At 51.1% G+C, this 18,429-nt stretch overlaps 1 protein-coding gene across 1 annotated transcript; it reads right to left on the bottom strand.

Annotated features, from left to right (window-relative positions):
- Window positions 1–2,900: 2,900 nt before the first annotated feature.
- On the bottom strand, window positions 2,901–18,068 carry LOC149521996 (zinc finger protein 7-like). Its single transcript, XM_089771806.1, has 4 exons — window positions 17,376–18,068; window positions 16,030–16,156; window positions 15,371–15,484; window positions 2,901–3,079 (listed from the first exon to the last, which is right to left on the bottom strand). Exons 1-4 carry the CDS (start codon window positions 17,682–17,684, stop codon window positions 2,901–2,903), a joined length of 729 nt encoding a protein of 242 aa, XP_089627932.1. The 5' UTR covers window positions 17,685–18,068.
- Window positions 18,069–18,429: the final 361 nt, after the last annotated feature.

Below are 18,429 nucleotides of genomic sequence, written 5' to 3'. Positions count from 1 at the left end.
AGCCCTTGGCCAGCAGGCAGAGTGAGAAGCTCGTTATTCCCAAGGAAGGGGCTTGCTGTGCAGACGCGCCCTCTGCTCCATTGAAATAACGCTGCTGTGCTGACATGCCCTGAGTCAATCCGGAGGGGCTGGTTGCAGAAGCCAGGCAGGGCCAGCAGGGGCCATATATAAAGGGCACTGAAGAGGCATTCTCGCCCTGGCCTGTGGACTGGCTGTCTAGGAGCACTGGTAGGGCAGAGCAGGGCAAGGAGCATCTAGCCAGACTGACACCCTATCGGAAGGGCAGACAAAGTGCTAGGGCTACAATGGAAGAGGCCCAGGGAAAAGAGGCCACAGAAGAGGAGCAGTGAATGGCTGACAGCTATAGGGGCCCTGGGTCAGGACCCAGAGTAGCAGGTGGGCCTGGGCCCTAACCCAGGGACCCTATAGCTGGCAGAGGGGTGGGGGGCCCTTGCTCAGACTGCGGTTTGCACTGGCATAAGGGACTGGACATGTGTCACTAGCAGGCCCCCAAGATGAGTGTCTGGATTATGGGCTGCCGGCCCCTCAAAGGGTGGAGGCAACAGAGCAGGGCACACCCAGAGGGCAGTGCCGGGGGGGGCGCTGTGGTCTGGGGAGCAACGCAGGTCACAGAGTGGGAGCAATGGCAAAGGTGTCCCAGGGAAGGACCTGAGCTAATTCCCCAAATAACCAGCAGGAAGGGCCATGAATTTGGTAGGGTCCTAGGCAGGAGTGAGCCCCTCTTTCAGTCTGACCTGCAGATGACCTAGGGCTGTCAGGGGCAGGCTGAGGTTTTCTAACAAGGCTGTTCGTTACTGGCCTGGATGGAGTCCCAGAGTTACAATTCCACTCTGGCTTCTTGGCCACCTGGCAGTTAGAGCTTGGGTCAAATCCATTCCTAGTGAAAGCAGGTTCTTCAGAACCCCTCCCCCCACACACACAGCTTTTTGGGGGTGGGGGAGATCCTAGGGTTGGAGATGGGTCCCAGGTCTGCACAAACTCCAGCCCTCCCTCCCAAGCAGGATTAGAGTTAACCCTGGCCAGGAGCAGCCCCAGGTCAAGCTCTGGCAGCAGTTCTCGATGCCCTTCCCCTGGAACAGCACCTGGCTAGACACCAGACTCTCTGTCCCCACAGGTGCAAACCTCTTGGGCAGCCCCATCTGCCAATACGCTGAGAGCTCCTGGGCTGGTCTTCATTCTCCTCCCCTCTCCAAATCTTCACAGGCTTGTTCCCCATCCCCTTCTTCCCCATCTATTCATTGGCTCAAGCTCTCCATGATGGCCATAACTAAGCCACTGCCCTTGTTTGGCTGGGGGAAGGCACGGATGCATTCCAATCAGGTGTGGCTAAGCATCAAGGCTGAGGAACACACCTGTCCCCAGGTAGCCCAAGCATGCCCCATGGCTAGGCCATGTCAGTGTGCCTCTCAGCCAAGTAGGGGTGCCCCCCTTTGACCTAGGAGAATGTTGGGCAGCTCCTGCCTCATTGCTCTTTTTTCCTCCTCCTGCCCATGTTCCCAGTCTGGCTTGGCTACCTCCTCTCTGGGTCTCCCATGGCTTGGGACCTGCCTGAGGCCAGGATCACAGTCCTGGCACTTCTACTGGGGAGTCCTGCAAGCCCAGTGCTATTGGGGGTGCTCAGTGGAGGCAGGCAGATGATATTAGCCGGGTGGTCAGCTCTGGCTGACCCATGGCTCTGACAAGTGCCTGGTATTGCTAGCATAAGCCAGTGTCTTGTGGGTAGCTCTCAGCTTGGCTGCCATATAGAGAGCACAATGTCTTGGCCAGCTGAGACTGAAAGGGCAGCCCTTGGGCACTTAATGCCTGGCAGGAGCAGCTGCAGGGCTGGACGAGAGTGTGCATGGTGGCGGTTGCTCTGGCCGTGACTTCCCTCATGTGCGTAGTAACAAGGAATTTGATACAGAAGTCCCCCTTCCCTTTCCTGTTTCCGCTTCTGCCAGGTCCCATTTGGACTCTGCATGAAGGCAGTGCACTATCTGGTCCTTCCTCCCACCATCAGCCCTGCTAGTGCCCTGCAAAACTGACTCTCAGCCCCTGCTAGCCATGCCCTGGCTCCTCTGACCTCTTCCTATGCCTGACAAATTCAACCCACAGCCCCCTGGTAGCCCAGCAATGGCCCCTCTGACTTCTTTCTGTGCCTGGCAATCTTGACCCTCAGCCCTCTGCTAGCCTAGCCCTGGCCCCAGCGCAAGCAGCGGCCCTGCTCCACCACCGGAGATTGCTATGGACTGGGAGACTCCCCATGATAACATTTGGGGGTTGTATAACCAAAGCCAAAAACAGATTTTAGACAGACTGCCTGGCTTGGAGCTTTGCCAGCAAAAAGTGCCAGTCTAGATGGGGATCTTTCGGAAAAGGCTTTATTTTCCAAAAGATCCGCGTCTAGACTGGCGCTTTTTTCCGGCAAAGCTCCCAGCCGGAAAAAAGCGGCAGCCATGTTTATGCAAATGAAGCAGGGGGGATTTAAATCCCTGCTTCATTTGCAATTGCGATGTGTCTAATTTGCATCCCTTTTACGGAAAAGGGATGCAGTCTAGACACAGCCCCTGTGTATTGGTGAGTGATTAATCCTCTGACAGTAATCTCATGGGAGTGACATTACACCATATTCTTTATGGAAAATAACTTCCACAAAGTTTACTGAGTACAATTTTCCTAGTTGCATGACTAGGTCATAAGTCAGGAATATTGACTAATGTATCTTATTTCAGCTATGCTGTTTTGGGTGATGGCCACTGCTAACCTTTCAGGTGCAACAATGGAAAAGCCAGACGGGGCTGATAGCCCATCAGCAAGGATAATGAATCGTGAAAAGGTTTGGACTTGTGTAGACACTACATACTGCCACTGACTCATGGATAATGCTACAATCAGGTGATCTAGTCACCTGACACTAACCTGCATCTTAGACTGCTGAACTCTTCCACTGGAAGGTGGGGGGAATTGAACAAGTGATTACTGCCTTCTGGAAATCCTAGGGAAGGGTGGGGAGCAAAACAATCAGGGTCTTCACTTTGCTTCTCCCCCAGCTCCCACGCAAAGAGATACTTGAAATCACCTGCAGAGACAAAAGAGACAAACTGAGGGAGTAGTGGGAAAGGCTGCTGGACACAAACTAAAAAGATACCCTGAGCCTGTGAAGGAATCTATTTAAAACAGCATCTAGGGTGGGGAATTATTTCTTGTAACCAATTTGTGTAGTGAATCCAGCTTAGTTTGCATGCTTTGTATTATTTTGGTTGTAACCTGCTGTGTTCTGTTTGCTTTTTCTTTAACCACTTAAATACACCTTTGGAGCTAACAAACTTATTTCTGGTGTGCGATATAACCCCATTTATATAATTTCTAACTGGAAAGAGGGGGCAGGAAGTTGGCATACTTTCCTCCACACACAGAGGCAAATTTCATATAATGTTAGGTTTGCACACCCAAGGCAGGTGAACACCTGGGGCTGGGGCAAGTCCCTTAAGATGAGTCTTCCTAGAGCTGATCTCAGTGTCTATACAAGGGGTGGGCAATAATTTTTGATGGGGGAGGGGGGCAACTCCAAGGTTTTGGAAAGAGGTCGAGAGCTGCACTCTTCCATGATATTAATGGAGGAAATGCAGAGTCTGTGAAGGAGGTTGGGTGCAAAAGAGAGACTGGGGTGCAGGAGGGAGACTGGAGTCTGGGAGGGAGTTTGAGTGAAGGAGGCAGTTGTGACTAGGGCAAGGGACTGGAGTGCAGGGGTTTGGGATGTAACCTAAGGTAGGAGGGTATTGTGATTGAGAGGGGGTATGGGTGGCAGAGAGGGACAGAGGGTTTGGGTATGTTGAGGGGGGGTAGGAAAGGGCTGGGGTGCCAGAAGTAGGCTGTGGCCAAGAGACTTACCTGCCAGCTGCCAAACTTAGCCTGTAGAGCTAAGGCTTGCAGAGTTTAAAACCTTTCCCAGACAGACTGCTTGCTTACCTGGCCATGTGCTTCATTGAATAACTAGAGAAGGGGCGTGGTTCTTTTTGGCTGTCTGTTATTCCAACAAGCAGCTCCCATTGGCCGCAGGGGGGGGAAGGGGAGTCGGGCCCGGAGGAGGCACGTGCTGGCTTCCCTCAGGGGGAGGAATCCTGGGAGGAGGCAGATGCAGGGGACTCTCTGTCTCCACTGGCACCCTGTCCCCACTCCCCTCTCCCCAGCCACAGAACTCTGTCCCCACTCTCCTGCCATAGAACTCTGTCCCCATTCCCATCCCCACTCCCCGAACTCTGTCCCCACTCCTCTGTCCCGAGCCACAGAACTCTGTCCCACTGGAACTCTGTCCCCTGCTGCAGAACCGTCCTCTGTCCTCCCAGCACCCTGTTCCCTCTCCCCTACCCCCAGCTGCAGAACTCTGTCCCCACTGGCACCCTGTCCCCTGCCAAAGCACCCACTACCACCCTTCCCAGTACTATGTCCCCTGCTCCCACCAACACAGTTGGGGCCACATTAGTGAAGCTTGGGGGGGGGGGGGAGTGTTGGAGGAGGTTTTCTTTGCATCTCACTTGTGTGGCCCCCAACTGACTTTTCTTGGGTCAGTGACCCCTGACTCAAAACAGGTTCCCTGCCCTTCTCAGAAATAAAGACAACGCAGAAAGTTTTTGTGTTTGACAGTATTTTATTTAAAAATGAAGCCTGGCCAACAAACCCCCAACTGGGGCCAAGCCCCCATTTGGCCACAGCATCATAACACTCCTGCACTCCCCCTCCACCAGACCCCAGATCTGAGCCGATCATACACTGAAACCCCCTGCCCTGAGCCCCTCATATACCCCAAACCAAATTCCTGAACCCTCACATCCACAAGCCTGTAGCTTGCTTAGTACCCCAACCCTCCATCTGACCCCAACACCGCCCGGCCTAGAGCCCCCTCCCCGAGCCAGCGTCCCCTTCTCCACCTCCTCCTGCGTCCAGATTTCCTCACAGAGCTTGCACCTCTAACCCCTTCCCGCACTCAAATCCTACACACCCTGTCTCAACCCAGCAAGTGTACGGCTAGACTGCAGGGCTACGTCTACACTGGCATGATTTTCCAGAAATGCTTTTAACGGAAGAGTTTTCCGTTAAAAGCATTTTCGGAAAAGCGCGTCTAGATTGGCAGGACGCTTTTCCGAAAAAGCACTTTTTGCGGGAAAGTGTCTGTGGCCAATCTAGACGTGGTTTTGCGCAAAAAAGCCCCAATCGCCATTTTAGCCATCGGGGTTTTTTTGTGCAAAACAGTACTGTGCTGTCTACACTGGCCCTCTTGCGCAAATGATTTGTGCAAGAGGGCGTTTGCCCGAACGGGAGCAGCACAGTATTTCCGCAAGGACACTGACGATCTTACATGAGAGCGTCAGTGTTCTTGCGGAAATTCAAGCAGCCAGTGTAGACAGCTGGCAAGTTTTTCCACAAAAGCAGATGATTTTGAGGAAACACTTGCCCGTCTAGACACAGCCCAGGAGTTTTTTCAGGATTCTGGAAATATCCCAGAAAAACTCTTCTGCATCCAGGGATGCATTTGTTCTTCTGCTTTTTTTAGTGGAAGAGCAAACATGCTCTTTTGGTCACCCCTATATTCCTCTTTCCACGAGGAATAAGGGAGCTTCCAAAAGAAGGGTTTTTTCTGACATTTGGTCCAGTCTAGACAGGCCAAATGTTGGAAAAACCTCTTCCTACAGAAGAATTGAAAAAAAAAAAGCAGCAGTATAAGGGTTGGGGATAGCAAGTGATGGAGAGGAGGAGAATAGAGAGGGCAAGGCTTCAAGCAAGGGGCAAGACGGTAGATCTTGGCTTGTTCTGTCATTTAAAAAGTGATCTTGGGTGTAAAAAGGTTGGAGACCACTGCCCTACATCATCCCACTCACACATCCAAAGAGGCTCACCAGCGCCAGGAAACCAGCGTGGCAGGGGATGGAAGGGGGGTAGTGACATCACAAAGGCCTGTTGCAGGATCTCAGCCTACTGGGAGATAGTGATAGGTCGGTGGTGACCTCACAGAGAGACCCTAACCTGACATCAGCCAATCAGAAGAGAGGTGCAAGGCAGGGACAAGCTCAGAGATTCTAATGGCTTTGCAGCAGCAAGGCTCCTTCTCAAGGTCTCTCGTCGAGGGCGGAGAAAGAATTAGGATTAATTATGGGAGCACGAGGAGGAATCTCGTCAGAGTTTTCTCCTTCCCTACCCACGGAGTTGATGTTACCTGTTCAGAAGGTAAGAGCCGCAGAGAGGTTTGGAGCCCGTTCTGTCTGATCCACCTGAGCTCTAGGCATAGAAATCACTAAGTTAAGGTTGAGCAGGATCCTGTGGGTGGAATGGCTCTAGCGTTCATTAACCCGTTACCCCTTTCCATGTCTATCTGAGAGTACTGTATTCTTATCAGTCAGTGTGTCCCGAGGGGCAGGGGCAGACTAGGGGCAGAACGCCATCCTTGCAGGAGACGGTCGGGGTGGGGGGGCGATGACATCTCAAAGGCCTGTTGTAGAATCTCAGGCTATTGGGGAAAGGCGATGGGGAGGCGGTGACCTCGTAGAGAGATCCTGACATCAGACACACAGGACAGAGGTGCAAGGTGGGGGCAACCTCAGAGACCCCGCCTTATGGCTTTGTGGGAGGCTCTCCCAAAGAGGCAGGGCTGGAATTGCTCTGAGACTGATCCCCTCAGATGGTGAGCTGGCCCATCCTTTAGGACATCTGCTGTGACCTCTCAGCCTCCCATCAAGTCTCAATGCTGATTGGGAAGACTTCTGCTCCCTGTCATTAGCCCCCTGCCCAGCCAGTTTCCCAGCTGTTACCCAGTCTGGAGCCAGCAAAGCCCTCGGGCAGGAGTGACAGCAAAGGGCTAGGACCCAGAAGCCGTGTCCAGGGGTCAGTCTGGAGTGCTGTACAGAGCCCAGGACCATCCACATATCCTGTGTGGTGCAACCTGCTGAGTGGAGACAAAGGCTCAGGGCTGCTCTCATACCCTGATCAGACACTTTACTGAATGTGGTGCAGGGAAAAGGTGGACTGATGGCTCCCATGAATGGGGGTGCAGACTGGGGTGAGGAAGGGCCCCGGGATAAGCGTATGGACGGGGGGGGGTGGTGCAGGCTGGGGTGAGGAAGGGCCCCGGGATAAGAATATGGACGGGGGTGCAGGCTGGGGTGAGGAAGCAGGAGGGGAGAGGGCAGCGCGGAGCCTTGTGTGCGGGATGAGGGGGCCGTGGGCAGGAGGGGAGGGGGCTGCGCGGAGCCTGGTGTGTGGGATGAGGAGGCCGGGGGCAGGAGGGGAGAGGGCTGTGCGGAGCCTGGAGTGTGGGATGAGGGGGTTGGGGGCAGGAGGGGAGAGGGCTGCGCAGAGCCTGGAGTGCGGGATGAGGGGGCCGGGGGCAGGAGGGGAGGGGGCTGCGCGGAGCCTGGAGTGCGGGATGAGGGGGCCGCGGGCAGGAGAGGAGAGGGCTGCGCAGAGCCTGGTGTGCGGGATGAGGGGGCCGGGGGCAGGAGGGGAGAGGGCTGCGCGGAGCCTGGTGTGCGGGATGAGGGGGCCGTGGGCAGGAGAGGAGAGGGCTGCGCAGAGCCTGGAGTGCGGGTGCCGCATGGGGATGAGGGGGCCGTGGGCAGGAGGGGAGCCTGGTGTGTGGGATGAGGGGGCCGTGGGCAGGAGGGGAGAGGGCTGCGCGGAGCCTGGAGTGCGGGATGAGGGGAGAGGGCTGCGCAGGGCCTGGTGTGCGGGATGAGGGGGCCGTGGGCAGGAGAGGAGAGGGCTGCGCAGAGCCTGGAGTGCGGGTGCCGCATGGGGATGAGGGGGCCGTGGGCAGGAGGGGAGCCTGGTGTGTGGGATGAGGGGGCCGGGGGCAGGAGGGGAGAGGGCTGCGCGGAGCCTGGAGTGCGGGATGAGGGGAGAGGGCTGCGCAGGGCCTGGTGTGCGGGATGAGGGGGCCGTGGGCAGGAGGGGAGAGGGCTGCGCGGAGCCTGGTGTGCGGGTGCCGCATGGGGATGAGGGGGCCGTGGGCAGGAGGGGAGCCTGGAGTGCGGGATGAGGGGGCCGTGGGCAGCAGGGGAGAGGGCTGCGCGGAGCCTGGTGTGCGGGATGAGGGGATCTGGGGCTGGTCTAGGTGACCGTGAGGGGCGGGGAGGGGATGCAGCGATTTCCAAGGAGGATACAGGCACTTGTGAGCAAGGGAAAAGAACATTGATGGGGGGGCTAAGGAGCCCCACAGCAAGCTGCTGTCCCCACGCGTGCCATGGGTCACCCACGGTGTTCCCTCCAACACCTTCCATGGTGGGTGGGTTGAAATTTACGTGCACCACCAATACTGAGGTTCCGTGTGGATGGGCAGGGTGTCCCAATACACACTAGGTATAAATATATTTTTAAACTGTTTGTAGGTCTGGAAAGCAATTTATTAAAACAAGGGATAATTAACAAGGAGCAATACTTAAGGTGTTTATTTAATATGAAATTAAAAAAAAGAAAGTTAACACTACTCTTGGAGTAAATACATCATTATCCTTTCCAACAACTCAAGCTAGTAAATATACCAAAATGGGATATACTGAAAATAACTCTATAAATAAATTAAAGACATGGCCATCAAGTAAAAGCATACAAATATGCACAGCTTTAAGATGCTCAACAAATCTGAGTCAACTAGAAATAGTCATGCTCTTAGAATCATAGAATCATAGAATAATAGGACTGGAAGGGACCTCGAGAGGTCATCGAGTCCAGCCCCCCGCCCTCAAGGCAGGATCAAGCTCCGTCTACACCATCCCTGACAGATGTCTATCTAACCTGTTCTTAAATATCTCCAGAGAGGGAGATTCCACCACCTCCCTTGGCAATTTATTCCAATATTTGACCACCCTGACAGTTAGGAATTTTTTCCTAATGTCCAATCTAAACCTCCCCTGCTGCACTTTAAGCCCATTACTCCTTGTCCTGTCCTCAGAAACCAAGAGGAACAAATTTTCGCCTTCCTCCTTGTGACACCCTTTTAGATATTTGAAAACCGCTATCATGTCCCCCCTTAATCTTCTTTTTTCTAAACTAAACAAGCCCAGTTCATGAAGCCTGGCTTCATAGGTCATGTTCTCTAGACCTTTAATCATTCTTGTCGCTCTTCTCTGTACCCTTTCCAATTTCTCCACATCTTTCTTGAAATGTGGCGCCCAGAACTGGACACAGTACTCCAGCTGAGGCCTAACTAGTGCAGAGTAGAGCGGCAGAATGACTTCACGAGTTTTGCTTACAACACACCTGTTGATACAACCTAGAATCATATTTGCTTTTTTTGCAACAGCATCACACTGTTGACTCATATTCAACTTGTGGTCCACTATGACCCCTAGATCCCTTTCCGCCATGCTCCTTCCTAGACAGTCGCTTCCCATCTTGTATGTATGGAACTGATTGTTCCTTCCTAAGTGGAGCACTTTGCATTTCTCTTTATTAAACCTCATCCTGTTTACCTCTGACCATTTCTCTAACTTGCTAAGGTCATTTTGAATTATGTCCCTATCCTCCAAAGAAGTCGCAACCCCACCCAGTTTGGTATCATCTGCAAACTTAATAAGAGTACTCTCTATCCCAATATCTACATCATTGATGAAGATATTGAATAGTACGGGTCCCAAAACAGACCCTTGAGGAACTCCACTTGTTATCCCTTTCCAGCAGGATTTAGAACCGTTAACAACAACTCTCTGACTACGGTTATCCAGCCAATTATGCACCCACCTTATCGTGGCCCTATCTAAGTTATATTTGCCTAGTTTATCAATAAGAATATCATGCGAGACCGTATCAAATGCCTTACTAAAGTCTAGGTATATGACATCCACCGCTTCTCCCTTATCCACAAGGCTCGTTATCTTATCAAAGATGTAATAGATGTAATACAATACTTACTAAAGGCATTCATTCAGGGTTGGACACTTTCTGTGGGGAAGGTTTAGGATCCATGTTATGCAAGTAAAACAGAAACCTATAAAAGCTGATGCAAGTTCTCGTTTGAACCTCTCACCTTGTGTGGGTCACTAATTCAAGAGTAGAAACCCCAGAATACTTTTCTGGAATCCCAACTCCAGTTGAAAGGCCAAATAAATTAAACAGGATACATGGCAAACAATGTATCATGTATTAAATAATAACACAGAATTTAAAAAAACTAATTAAGATCAGAGTTTGCAGATATCTACAGCACTCTAAAAAATTCTAAAAACGCTTTTCTTTCTTCCCTTAACCCAGTAACAGCTATGTAAACTTTGTTTGAGATATGATCATGCAAATGTCATGACATAGGCCTTTTGCTCCAGTATTCAAAAGCAGCTGAAAAGCTTTTAATGGACCTGAAACTGTGGTACCATCCCATGCAGCCTGCTCCAGCCCAGGAGAGAGTCCTATATCTGCAGCCCAGCTAGAGTTGTGCTGGTGAGATGTGATGCAGCCCAGATGACAGCAAGTTAGGCACCCTAAGCAAACTCCCCTCTGTTCGTACTTCACTGTATAGAAGCCAGCACCCACCTACCCCCATGCAATCTGTTTCCTCCACCTAGCCCAACTGGGCACTAGGGTAGAATCCAGCCTCTCAGTAGGGTTGCCAGGTGCCCGGTTTTCACCCGGATAGTTCGGTATTTTGGCCTTCTGTCTGGTTAAAAAAACCCAGAGAATACCGGACATGTAAAATGTCTGATATTTTCTGTTTTCCTCGGACGGACGGTGGCTTCTGTGTGAGGGCAGGGGGAGCGAGGTAATTTAAGGAGCAGCAACCTCTTTTCTCTTTCTCTTTTTTTTTTTGCTCAACCAATTTTTCCCTGCCTGTTCAGGATTTTTTGTGAAGGTATCTGGCAGCCCTGCCTCTCAGAGTTGCAGGCTTCCACAGCTACAGCCCAGCTGGGAGTCAGGACAGGAGAACACGCCATAAGCCAACTCCTCACCTCCACCTCACCAACAACAGCACCCATACACGCCCTCTTTCCCCAGCGACCTATGCCAACCATACGTCCTGAATTTTCTGGGACAGTCTCGAATTTAAATACTCTGTCCCCGTGTCCCCATCAAGTCCCAGAAAGCCCTGTTGGACATATCACTACTTGAAGGGGACACCAGCTTGCAGGGGAGAAGTGACCAACAAATGGCTCCATGCCATTGCTCCTCGCACAGCACAGCAGCCTCCTCCCCCACAACTCACTCAGCAGAGTGTGTAGGGAGCTCCACTGGAACTTTGATGGTGGGCAGCTGGGCCAACTTCCAGTGGCACGCGATTTCTGGCCACCACGCTACCCACACACACTGCCCCCATGGTACTGCCACTGCCTCACAGGACCCCCAGCCTGGCTGCGTCGCCTCCTCCTCCAGACTGCTCATCGTGTGTTACAACATCCGCCACTGCGGGAGGAGTGGGGGGGAAGGAACGGGACGGGCGGGTCCAAGGCAAAACCTGGTAGAACCACTCCCCAACCCTCATAAGAACATAAGAACGGCCGTACTGGGTCAGACCCAAGGTCCATCTAGCCCAGTAGCCTGTCTACCAATAGTGGCCAGCACCAGGTGCCCCAGAGAGGGTGGACCGAAGACAATGATCAAGCGATTTGTCTCCTGCCATCCTTCTCCAGCCTCTGACAAACAGAGGCCAAGGACACCATTGTATCCCCTGGCTAATAGCCATTTATGGACCTAACCTCCATGAAATTATCTAGCTTCTCTTTAAACTCTATTATAGTCCTAGCCTTCACAGCCTCCTCTGGCAAGGAGTTCCACAGTTTGACTACATGCTGTGTGAAGAAGAACTTTCTTTTATTAGTTTTAAACCTGCTACCCATTAATTTCATTTGGTGTCCTCTAGTTCTTCTATTTAGGGAACTAATAAATAACTTTTCTTTATTGGCCCTCTCCACACCACTCATGATTTTATAGACCTCTATCATATCCCCCCCCCCTCTCCTCTTTTCTAAACTGAAAAGTACCAGTCGCTTTAATCTCTCCTCATATGGGACCTGTTCCAAACCCCTAATCATTTTAGTTGCCCTTTTCTGAACCCTTTCCAAGGCCAAAATATCTTTTTTGAGGTGAGGAGACCACATCTGTACACAGTATTCAAGATGTGGGCGTACCATAGTTTTATACAGGGGCAGTAAGATATTCTGGGTCTTATTTTCTATCCCTTTCTTAATAATCCTTAGCATCCTATTTGCCTTTTTGACCGCCGCTGCACACCACGTGGAAGTTTTCAGAGAACTGTCCACAATAACTCCAAGATCTCTTTCCTGATTTGTCGTAGCTAAATTAGCCCCAATCATACTGTATGTATAGTTGGGGTTATTTTTCGATGTGCATTACTTTACACTTATCCACATTAAATTTCATTTGCCATTTTGTTGCCCAATCACTCAGTTTGGTGAGATCTTCTTGGAGTCCCTCACAGTCTGCTTCTGTCTTGACTGTCTTAAACAGTTTGGTATCATCTGCAAACTTTACTACCTCAGGGTATGTCTACACTACCCTCCTAATTCGAAATAGGAGGGTAATGTAGGCATACCGCAATTGCAAATGAAGCCCGGGATTTGAATTTCCCGGGCTTCATTTGCATAAAGCCGGCCGGCGCCATTTTTAAATGCCGGCAGTTGGAACCCCGTGCCGCGCGGCTACACGCAGCACGGAGTAGCTAGTTCGGATTAGGCTTCCTAATCCGAACTAGCTGTACTCCTCATTCCACGAGGAGTACAGCTAGTTCGGATTAGGAAGCCTAATCCGAACTAGCTACTCCGTGCTGCGTGTAGCCGCGCGGCACGGGGTTCCAACTGCCGGCATTTAAAAATGGCGCCGGCCGGCTTTATGCAAATGAAGCCCGGGAAATTCAAATCCCGGGCTTCATTTGCAATTGCGGTATGCCTACATTACCCTCCTATTTCGAATTAGGAGGGTAGTGTAGACATACCCTCACTGCTTACCCCTTTCTCCAGATCATTTATGAATAAGTTGAAAAGGATTGGTCCCAGGACTGACCCTTGGGGGACACCACTAGTTACCCCTCTCCAATCTGAAAATTTACCATTTATTCCTACCCTTTGTTTCCAGTCTTTTAACCAGTTTTCAGTCCAAGAAAGGACCTTCCCTCTTATCCCATGGCCATGTAATTTACACAAGAGCCTTTGGTGAGGGACCTTGTCAAAAGCTTTCTGAAAATCCAAGTATACTATATCTACTAGATCCCCTTTGTCCGCATGTTTGTTAACCCCTTCAAAGAACTCTAACAGATTAGTAAGACAGGATTTCCCTTTACAGAAACCATGTTGACTTTTGTCCAACAAATTATGTTCTTCTACATGCTTCACAATTTTATTCTTTACTATTGTTTCGACTAATTTGCCCGGTACTGAAGTTAGACTTACCGGTCTGTAATTGCCAGGATCGACTCTAGAGCTCTTTTTAAATATTGGTGTCACGTTGGCTACCTTCCAGTCATTAGGTACGGAAGCCGATTTAAAGGATAGGTTACAAACCACAGATAATAGCTCAGCAATTTCCCATTTTAGTTCTTTTAGAACCTTTGGATGAATGCCATCCGGTCCCGGAGATTTGTTAACATTAAGTTTTTCTATTTGTTCCAAAACCTCCTCTAATGACACTTCAATCAGGGACAGTTCCTCAGATTCATCACCCACAAAGGACTGTGCAGATTCAGGAATCTCCCCAACGTCCTCAGCCATGAAGACTGAAGCAAAGAAATCATTTAGTTTCTCCGCAATGGCTTTATCGTCCTTGATTGCTCCTTTTATAGCTCGATCATCTAGGGGACCCACAGGTTTTTTAGCAGGCTTCCTGCTTCTAATGTACCGGTACTTAAAAAAACATTTTGTTATTTCTTTTTGAGTTTTTGGCTAGCTGTTCCTCAAAATCGTTTTTTGCTTTTCTAATTATATTTTTACATTTGATTTGGCAGTGTTTACATTCCTTTCTATTTATCTCACTAGGATTGGACTTCCACTTCTTAAAAGATACCTTTTTGTCCCTCACTGCTTCTTTTACGTGGTGGTTAAGCCATGATGACTCTTTTTTAGGTCTCTTGCTATGTTTTTTAATTTGGGGTATACATTTAAGTTGGGCCTCTATTATGGTGTCTTTAAAAAGTTTGCATGCAGCTTTCAGGGATTTGGCTCTAGTCACTGTGCCATTTCATTTCTGTTTAACTAACCTCCTCATTTTTGTGTAATTCCCCTTTTTGAAATTAAATGCCAGGGTGCTGGACTGCTGAGGTGTTCTTCCCACCACAGGAATGTTGAATGTTATTATATTATGGTCACTATTCCCAAGCGGTCCGGTAACGGTTATTTCCCGGACCTGATCCTGCACTCCACTCAGGACTAAATTGAGAATTGCCTCTCCCCTTGTGGGTTCCTGCACCAGCTACTCCAAGAAGCAGTCATTTAAGCCATTGAGAAATTTTATCTCCGCTTCTCTTCCTGAGGTGACATGTATCCAGTCAATATGGGGGTAATTAAAATCCCCCATTATTATAGAGTTCTTTATTTTGGTAGCCTCTCTAATCTCCCTCAGCATTTCAATGTCAGTATCGCTGTCCTGGTCAGGTGATCGGTAGTATATCCCTACTGCTAATTTCTTATTATTGGAGCATGGAATTACTATCCATAGCGATTCTATTGAACATGTTGATTCACTTAATATTTTTATTTCATTTGATTCTACATTATCTTTCACATACAGTGCCACTCCGCCACCCACCCGGCCTGCTCTATCCTTTCGATATATTTTATATCCTGGTATGATTGTGTCCCACAGATTTTCCTCATTCCACCAGGTTTCAGTGATGCCTATTATGTAAATCTCCTCATTTAATACGAGATTCTCTAGTTCACCCATTTTATTAGTCAGACTCCTAGCATTTGTGGACAAGCACTTTAAAAATTTGCCACTGCTTATTTGTCTGCCCTTCCCTGATGCATTGGATTCCTTTATATGAGGTTGTTTGTCTGCTCTGGGCCACCGTTTGCCCTCTCCCCTCCTCTCTTTCTGACTACAGCTTAGACAATCTCTATCAACGGATTCTCCTCTAAGAGAAGTCTCCCTCCGATTTACATGCATCTCCGCACCAATCGGCTTTCCCCCAAAGAGAGAAAACACAACACAGTCACTGTCGGGACGATCGAAACATTAGATTCTGCCTCCACGTCCCACCCACACTCCCAGGGAAGTGAAATCAGGGAGGGAAACTGACTGATCTTTGCCTTGATGCTATGATGCCTGCTGACTGCAGCCCTGTTCTGGGTGAGATGGAGCAGCATGAGGGCTCTGGCTCACAGCACATTTTGGGAGTCCCATTTTTTTCCTTCACTCGACAGATGTTTCCCTAACTCCTCACCTGTGCAGGTACCTCTTGAGCTCTCCATTTCCTCGATGACCTGGCGATCCAGGACCCACGGCTCTTCCCCTCGTTCCAGATGAGTGATGAGGGAAGGTTTGGGAATGGGCAAACCTGTGCAGGGGGTAAAATGAGGCAAGGTCAGGGTGCATGGAGCATTGGTAGAGTATTGGTCACAAGGAATATTCCCAGAGTTTAACATGGCTCTCCAGGGGACTGTGGTCACTCAGAACCCTTGGGAGCAGCAAATATCTGGGGTGGGGGGGGGTTGTTACACCCTTACTAGGTGTTCTCAGGGTAGAAGTGCTCTGGGGAACTTGCTGCCACACACACAGCTTGGGTGTTAAACTCCTGCCTCTTTCCAAACCTGCAGAACCTACAGCCCTTTCCACATCTGGAGCTAGTCCCAAGACTGCAGGCGAATGGTCTATGAAGGAGAAATACTATATAGGGCAATACCCTGCCTCTGACTCCTTGAAAGCTGGAGAGATGGGGATGACTGAGCACGTCCATTAGGTGCTCCCTCGGAGGGAGTATGGAGAAGCAGGTCTCTCTCACACTAGCATCTGGGATCCGCTGCCTTAATCCAACTGACCAGGGAGAACCTGGCCAGGTTCAAACCTATGGCTTCTACTAACCAAGGGGACAGGAATCCTTACCCAGCGAGGTGACCATCTCGTAGTTCTCCTGCATGACGTCCCTGTAGAGAGCTCTCTGAGCGGGGTCCAGCAGAGCCCCTTGCCCCGCAGTGAAATACACAGCCACCTCCTCGAAGGTCACCCGCATCTGAAACAACAGGGGCCCCCACTCAGTGCCTGCTGCCTCAGCTGCAACCCCACTAGTCATGGAGGAGGAAAGCCGGAGAAGCAGAATCCCACCTCACCCTGCTCAGAGCAGCCACGACACTGCAGGAGGTGGGAGATGGTTGGGAACAGGGTAGGCTCTTCTCCTTTCCCACACACCTGCCAGCCATAGGCTGATGCAGGAAGAAGGTCTCTGGGAAGTCCCCACAAGATCTACTGGCCCCGGGTCTGGGGAGCAACTTCTCAGCTGGGGGCCACATCTGTGAGGAGTTTTGTTCTCCTCGCCTGGAGACCAGGTCGGGGAGGAGGGGTTGTTTTTGCTTTTCACTTGTGTGTGGCCCTTGACTTATTTCTCTTTGTCAGTGGCCCTGGACCCCGAAAAGGTTCCCCATTCCTACGTTCGGGGCTGCAGCTCAGGGCCCCAGACCAATGCCCTTAGTCCGGGGCCTTGGGCTGCAGCCCACAAAGCCCCTGTGTTCTGGGCCAGCCCTAGAAGGTGCCACACACTGCTGTTCCTTCCCTGCCCTGACTGGAGCCACATCCCTGCGCTGCTCTGCCCCCACAGCTCACACTGGCTGGGATTCATGGCCAAAGACCTGCAGGGAACCACCTGTGTCCCCGCCACCACCAAATGGGAGCTGCCCCAGGTAAATGCCCTGCACACCAACCCTCTACCTTGGTCCTGAGCTCCCTCCCACACCCTAAGTTCCTAACTCTTTCCCACACCCCACACTCCAACCCAGAGGTCCAGCTCTTAACCTGCTCCACCACCCTAGCTCTCTCCTTGACCCCATACCCCAACCCTGAAGCCCCTCCTGCACCCTAACTAACACCCAGTCCTTGCGCGCTCACCCAGCCTCCTGCCCTGAACCCACTCCCACACTCCAAACCCCTTGGCCCCAGCCTGGAGCCCCCTCATGCACTCCAAATGCTCAGCCCCACCCCAGAGCCTGCACCCCCCAGCCAGTGTCCTCAACCCCCCAACCCTGAGTCCCCTCCCACATGCTGAACCCCTTGGCCTAACTCCTACCATGGATCGTCCTCGTGCAGAATGGATGTGGTTATGTGCACTAATTTGGAGGTGATGTGTCACACATTTTGTTTCATCATCTCCATATTAGTGCACATTACAAAATTCATTCTGCACATGGACATAAAAAATGGAGGGAACACTGGCCCGCAGCTCCCTGAAAACCCCCTACCTGACTTGGCTCCATCACAGCCATTTCCCTTGCTTGTGCCCTGGAAGATGGGACGACCTGAGGTGAAATGTGGACGTAATTCCTCAGCCTGTTGGGGTGAAAGAGGTGATAAGAGAAGTTGTAGAAGGGGCTTGAGTCCATTTCACACCTCGAGTCCCCAAGCAGCCAGCCAGCCAGCCAGCCACTGGACTTTGCCATGCTGGAAAAACCCTCAGTCACTTGATCACAACGTAGACCCGTCTCCCTCCTCTCTGGGCAACCTTTCCAGGGACAGAGTCCTGCAGCCAATTGTTTTAGTATTTTGGTCATTTATTGTGAGATCATATGATTAATTAACAGGTGATGTCATATATAAACACTGTATGCTGAATAGAGTGAAACTAGGATTATAAAAGTACAAGATTGCCTGGAAGTTAGAAGGGATAATTATGCATTAGGTATCAAAGTAAGCAAAACGCAAATCAAGGCCTACAGGTTGAAGTCTGTAAGGGTATGTCTACACTACAGAGTTAGTTCGAACTAACTTTCATAGGCGCTACACTAGCGCTCCGCTAGTTCGAACTTAATTCCAACTAGCGGAGCGCTTAGTTCGAACTAGGAAAACCTCATTTTACGAGGATTAAGCCTAGTTCGAACTAGCTAGTTCGAATTAAGGGCTGTGTAGCCACTTAATTTGAACTAGTGGGATGCTAGCCCTCCCCAGCTTTCTGAGGTAACTCTTCTGCCCCCCTCCCGGCCCCGGAGCCCTTAAAGGGGCACTGGCTGGCTACGGTGCCCGTGCCAGGTGCAAGCCTGCCAGCACCCAGCCAGCAGACCCTGCACCTGGCACGGCTCGAGCCACCCACCCACTGCCACCCAGCCCTCCGCCTCTTCCCAGGACCAGGCTGGCAGCTCCCAGGAGCCTGCCCGGGTCCGCAAGAGGCGGGTGCCCACCTGGTCTAGTGTGGACATTGTGGACCTCATCCACGACCTCCGCACTAGGCACAGGAAAGTGGCCGGCTAGGGCAGGAGAGCTGCCAGCCTGGCCACCCAGGAGCAGGTGTGCAAGAGAATC

Source organism: Pelodiscus sinensis, chromosome 20, assembly GCF_052426305.1.
Source record: "Pelodiscus sinensis isolate ZL-2025 chromosome 20, ASM5242630v1, whole genome shotgun sequence".
Classification (NCBI taxonomy): Eukaryota; Metazoa; Chordata; order Testudines; family Trionychidae; genus Pelodiscus; species Pelodiscus sinensis.
Note: the sequence above shows the minus strand (reverse complement) of the source record. Positions and strands in the feature narration are given on the sequence as shown.

What these genes read in the sequence shown, in the direction of transcription:
- LOC149521996 (XM_089771806.1), bottom strand. Translation starts at nt 17,684, where the DNA reads ATGACCAAAATACTAAAACAATTGGCTGCAGGACTCTGTCCCTGGAAA. An exon ending in CTGTGATGGAGCCAAGTCAG is followed by an intron (nt 16,157 to 17,375) that starts GTAGGGGGTTTT and finishes CTGTTGTTTCAG; the next exon opens with ATGCGGGTGACCTTCGAGGA. An exon ending in CTCAAGAGGTACCTGCACAG is followed by an intron (nt 3,080 to 15,370) that starts GTGAGGAGTTAG and finishes TTGTCTCTGCAG; the next exon opens with GTGATTTCAAGTATCTCTTT.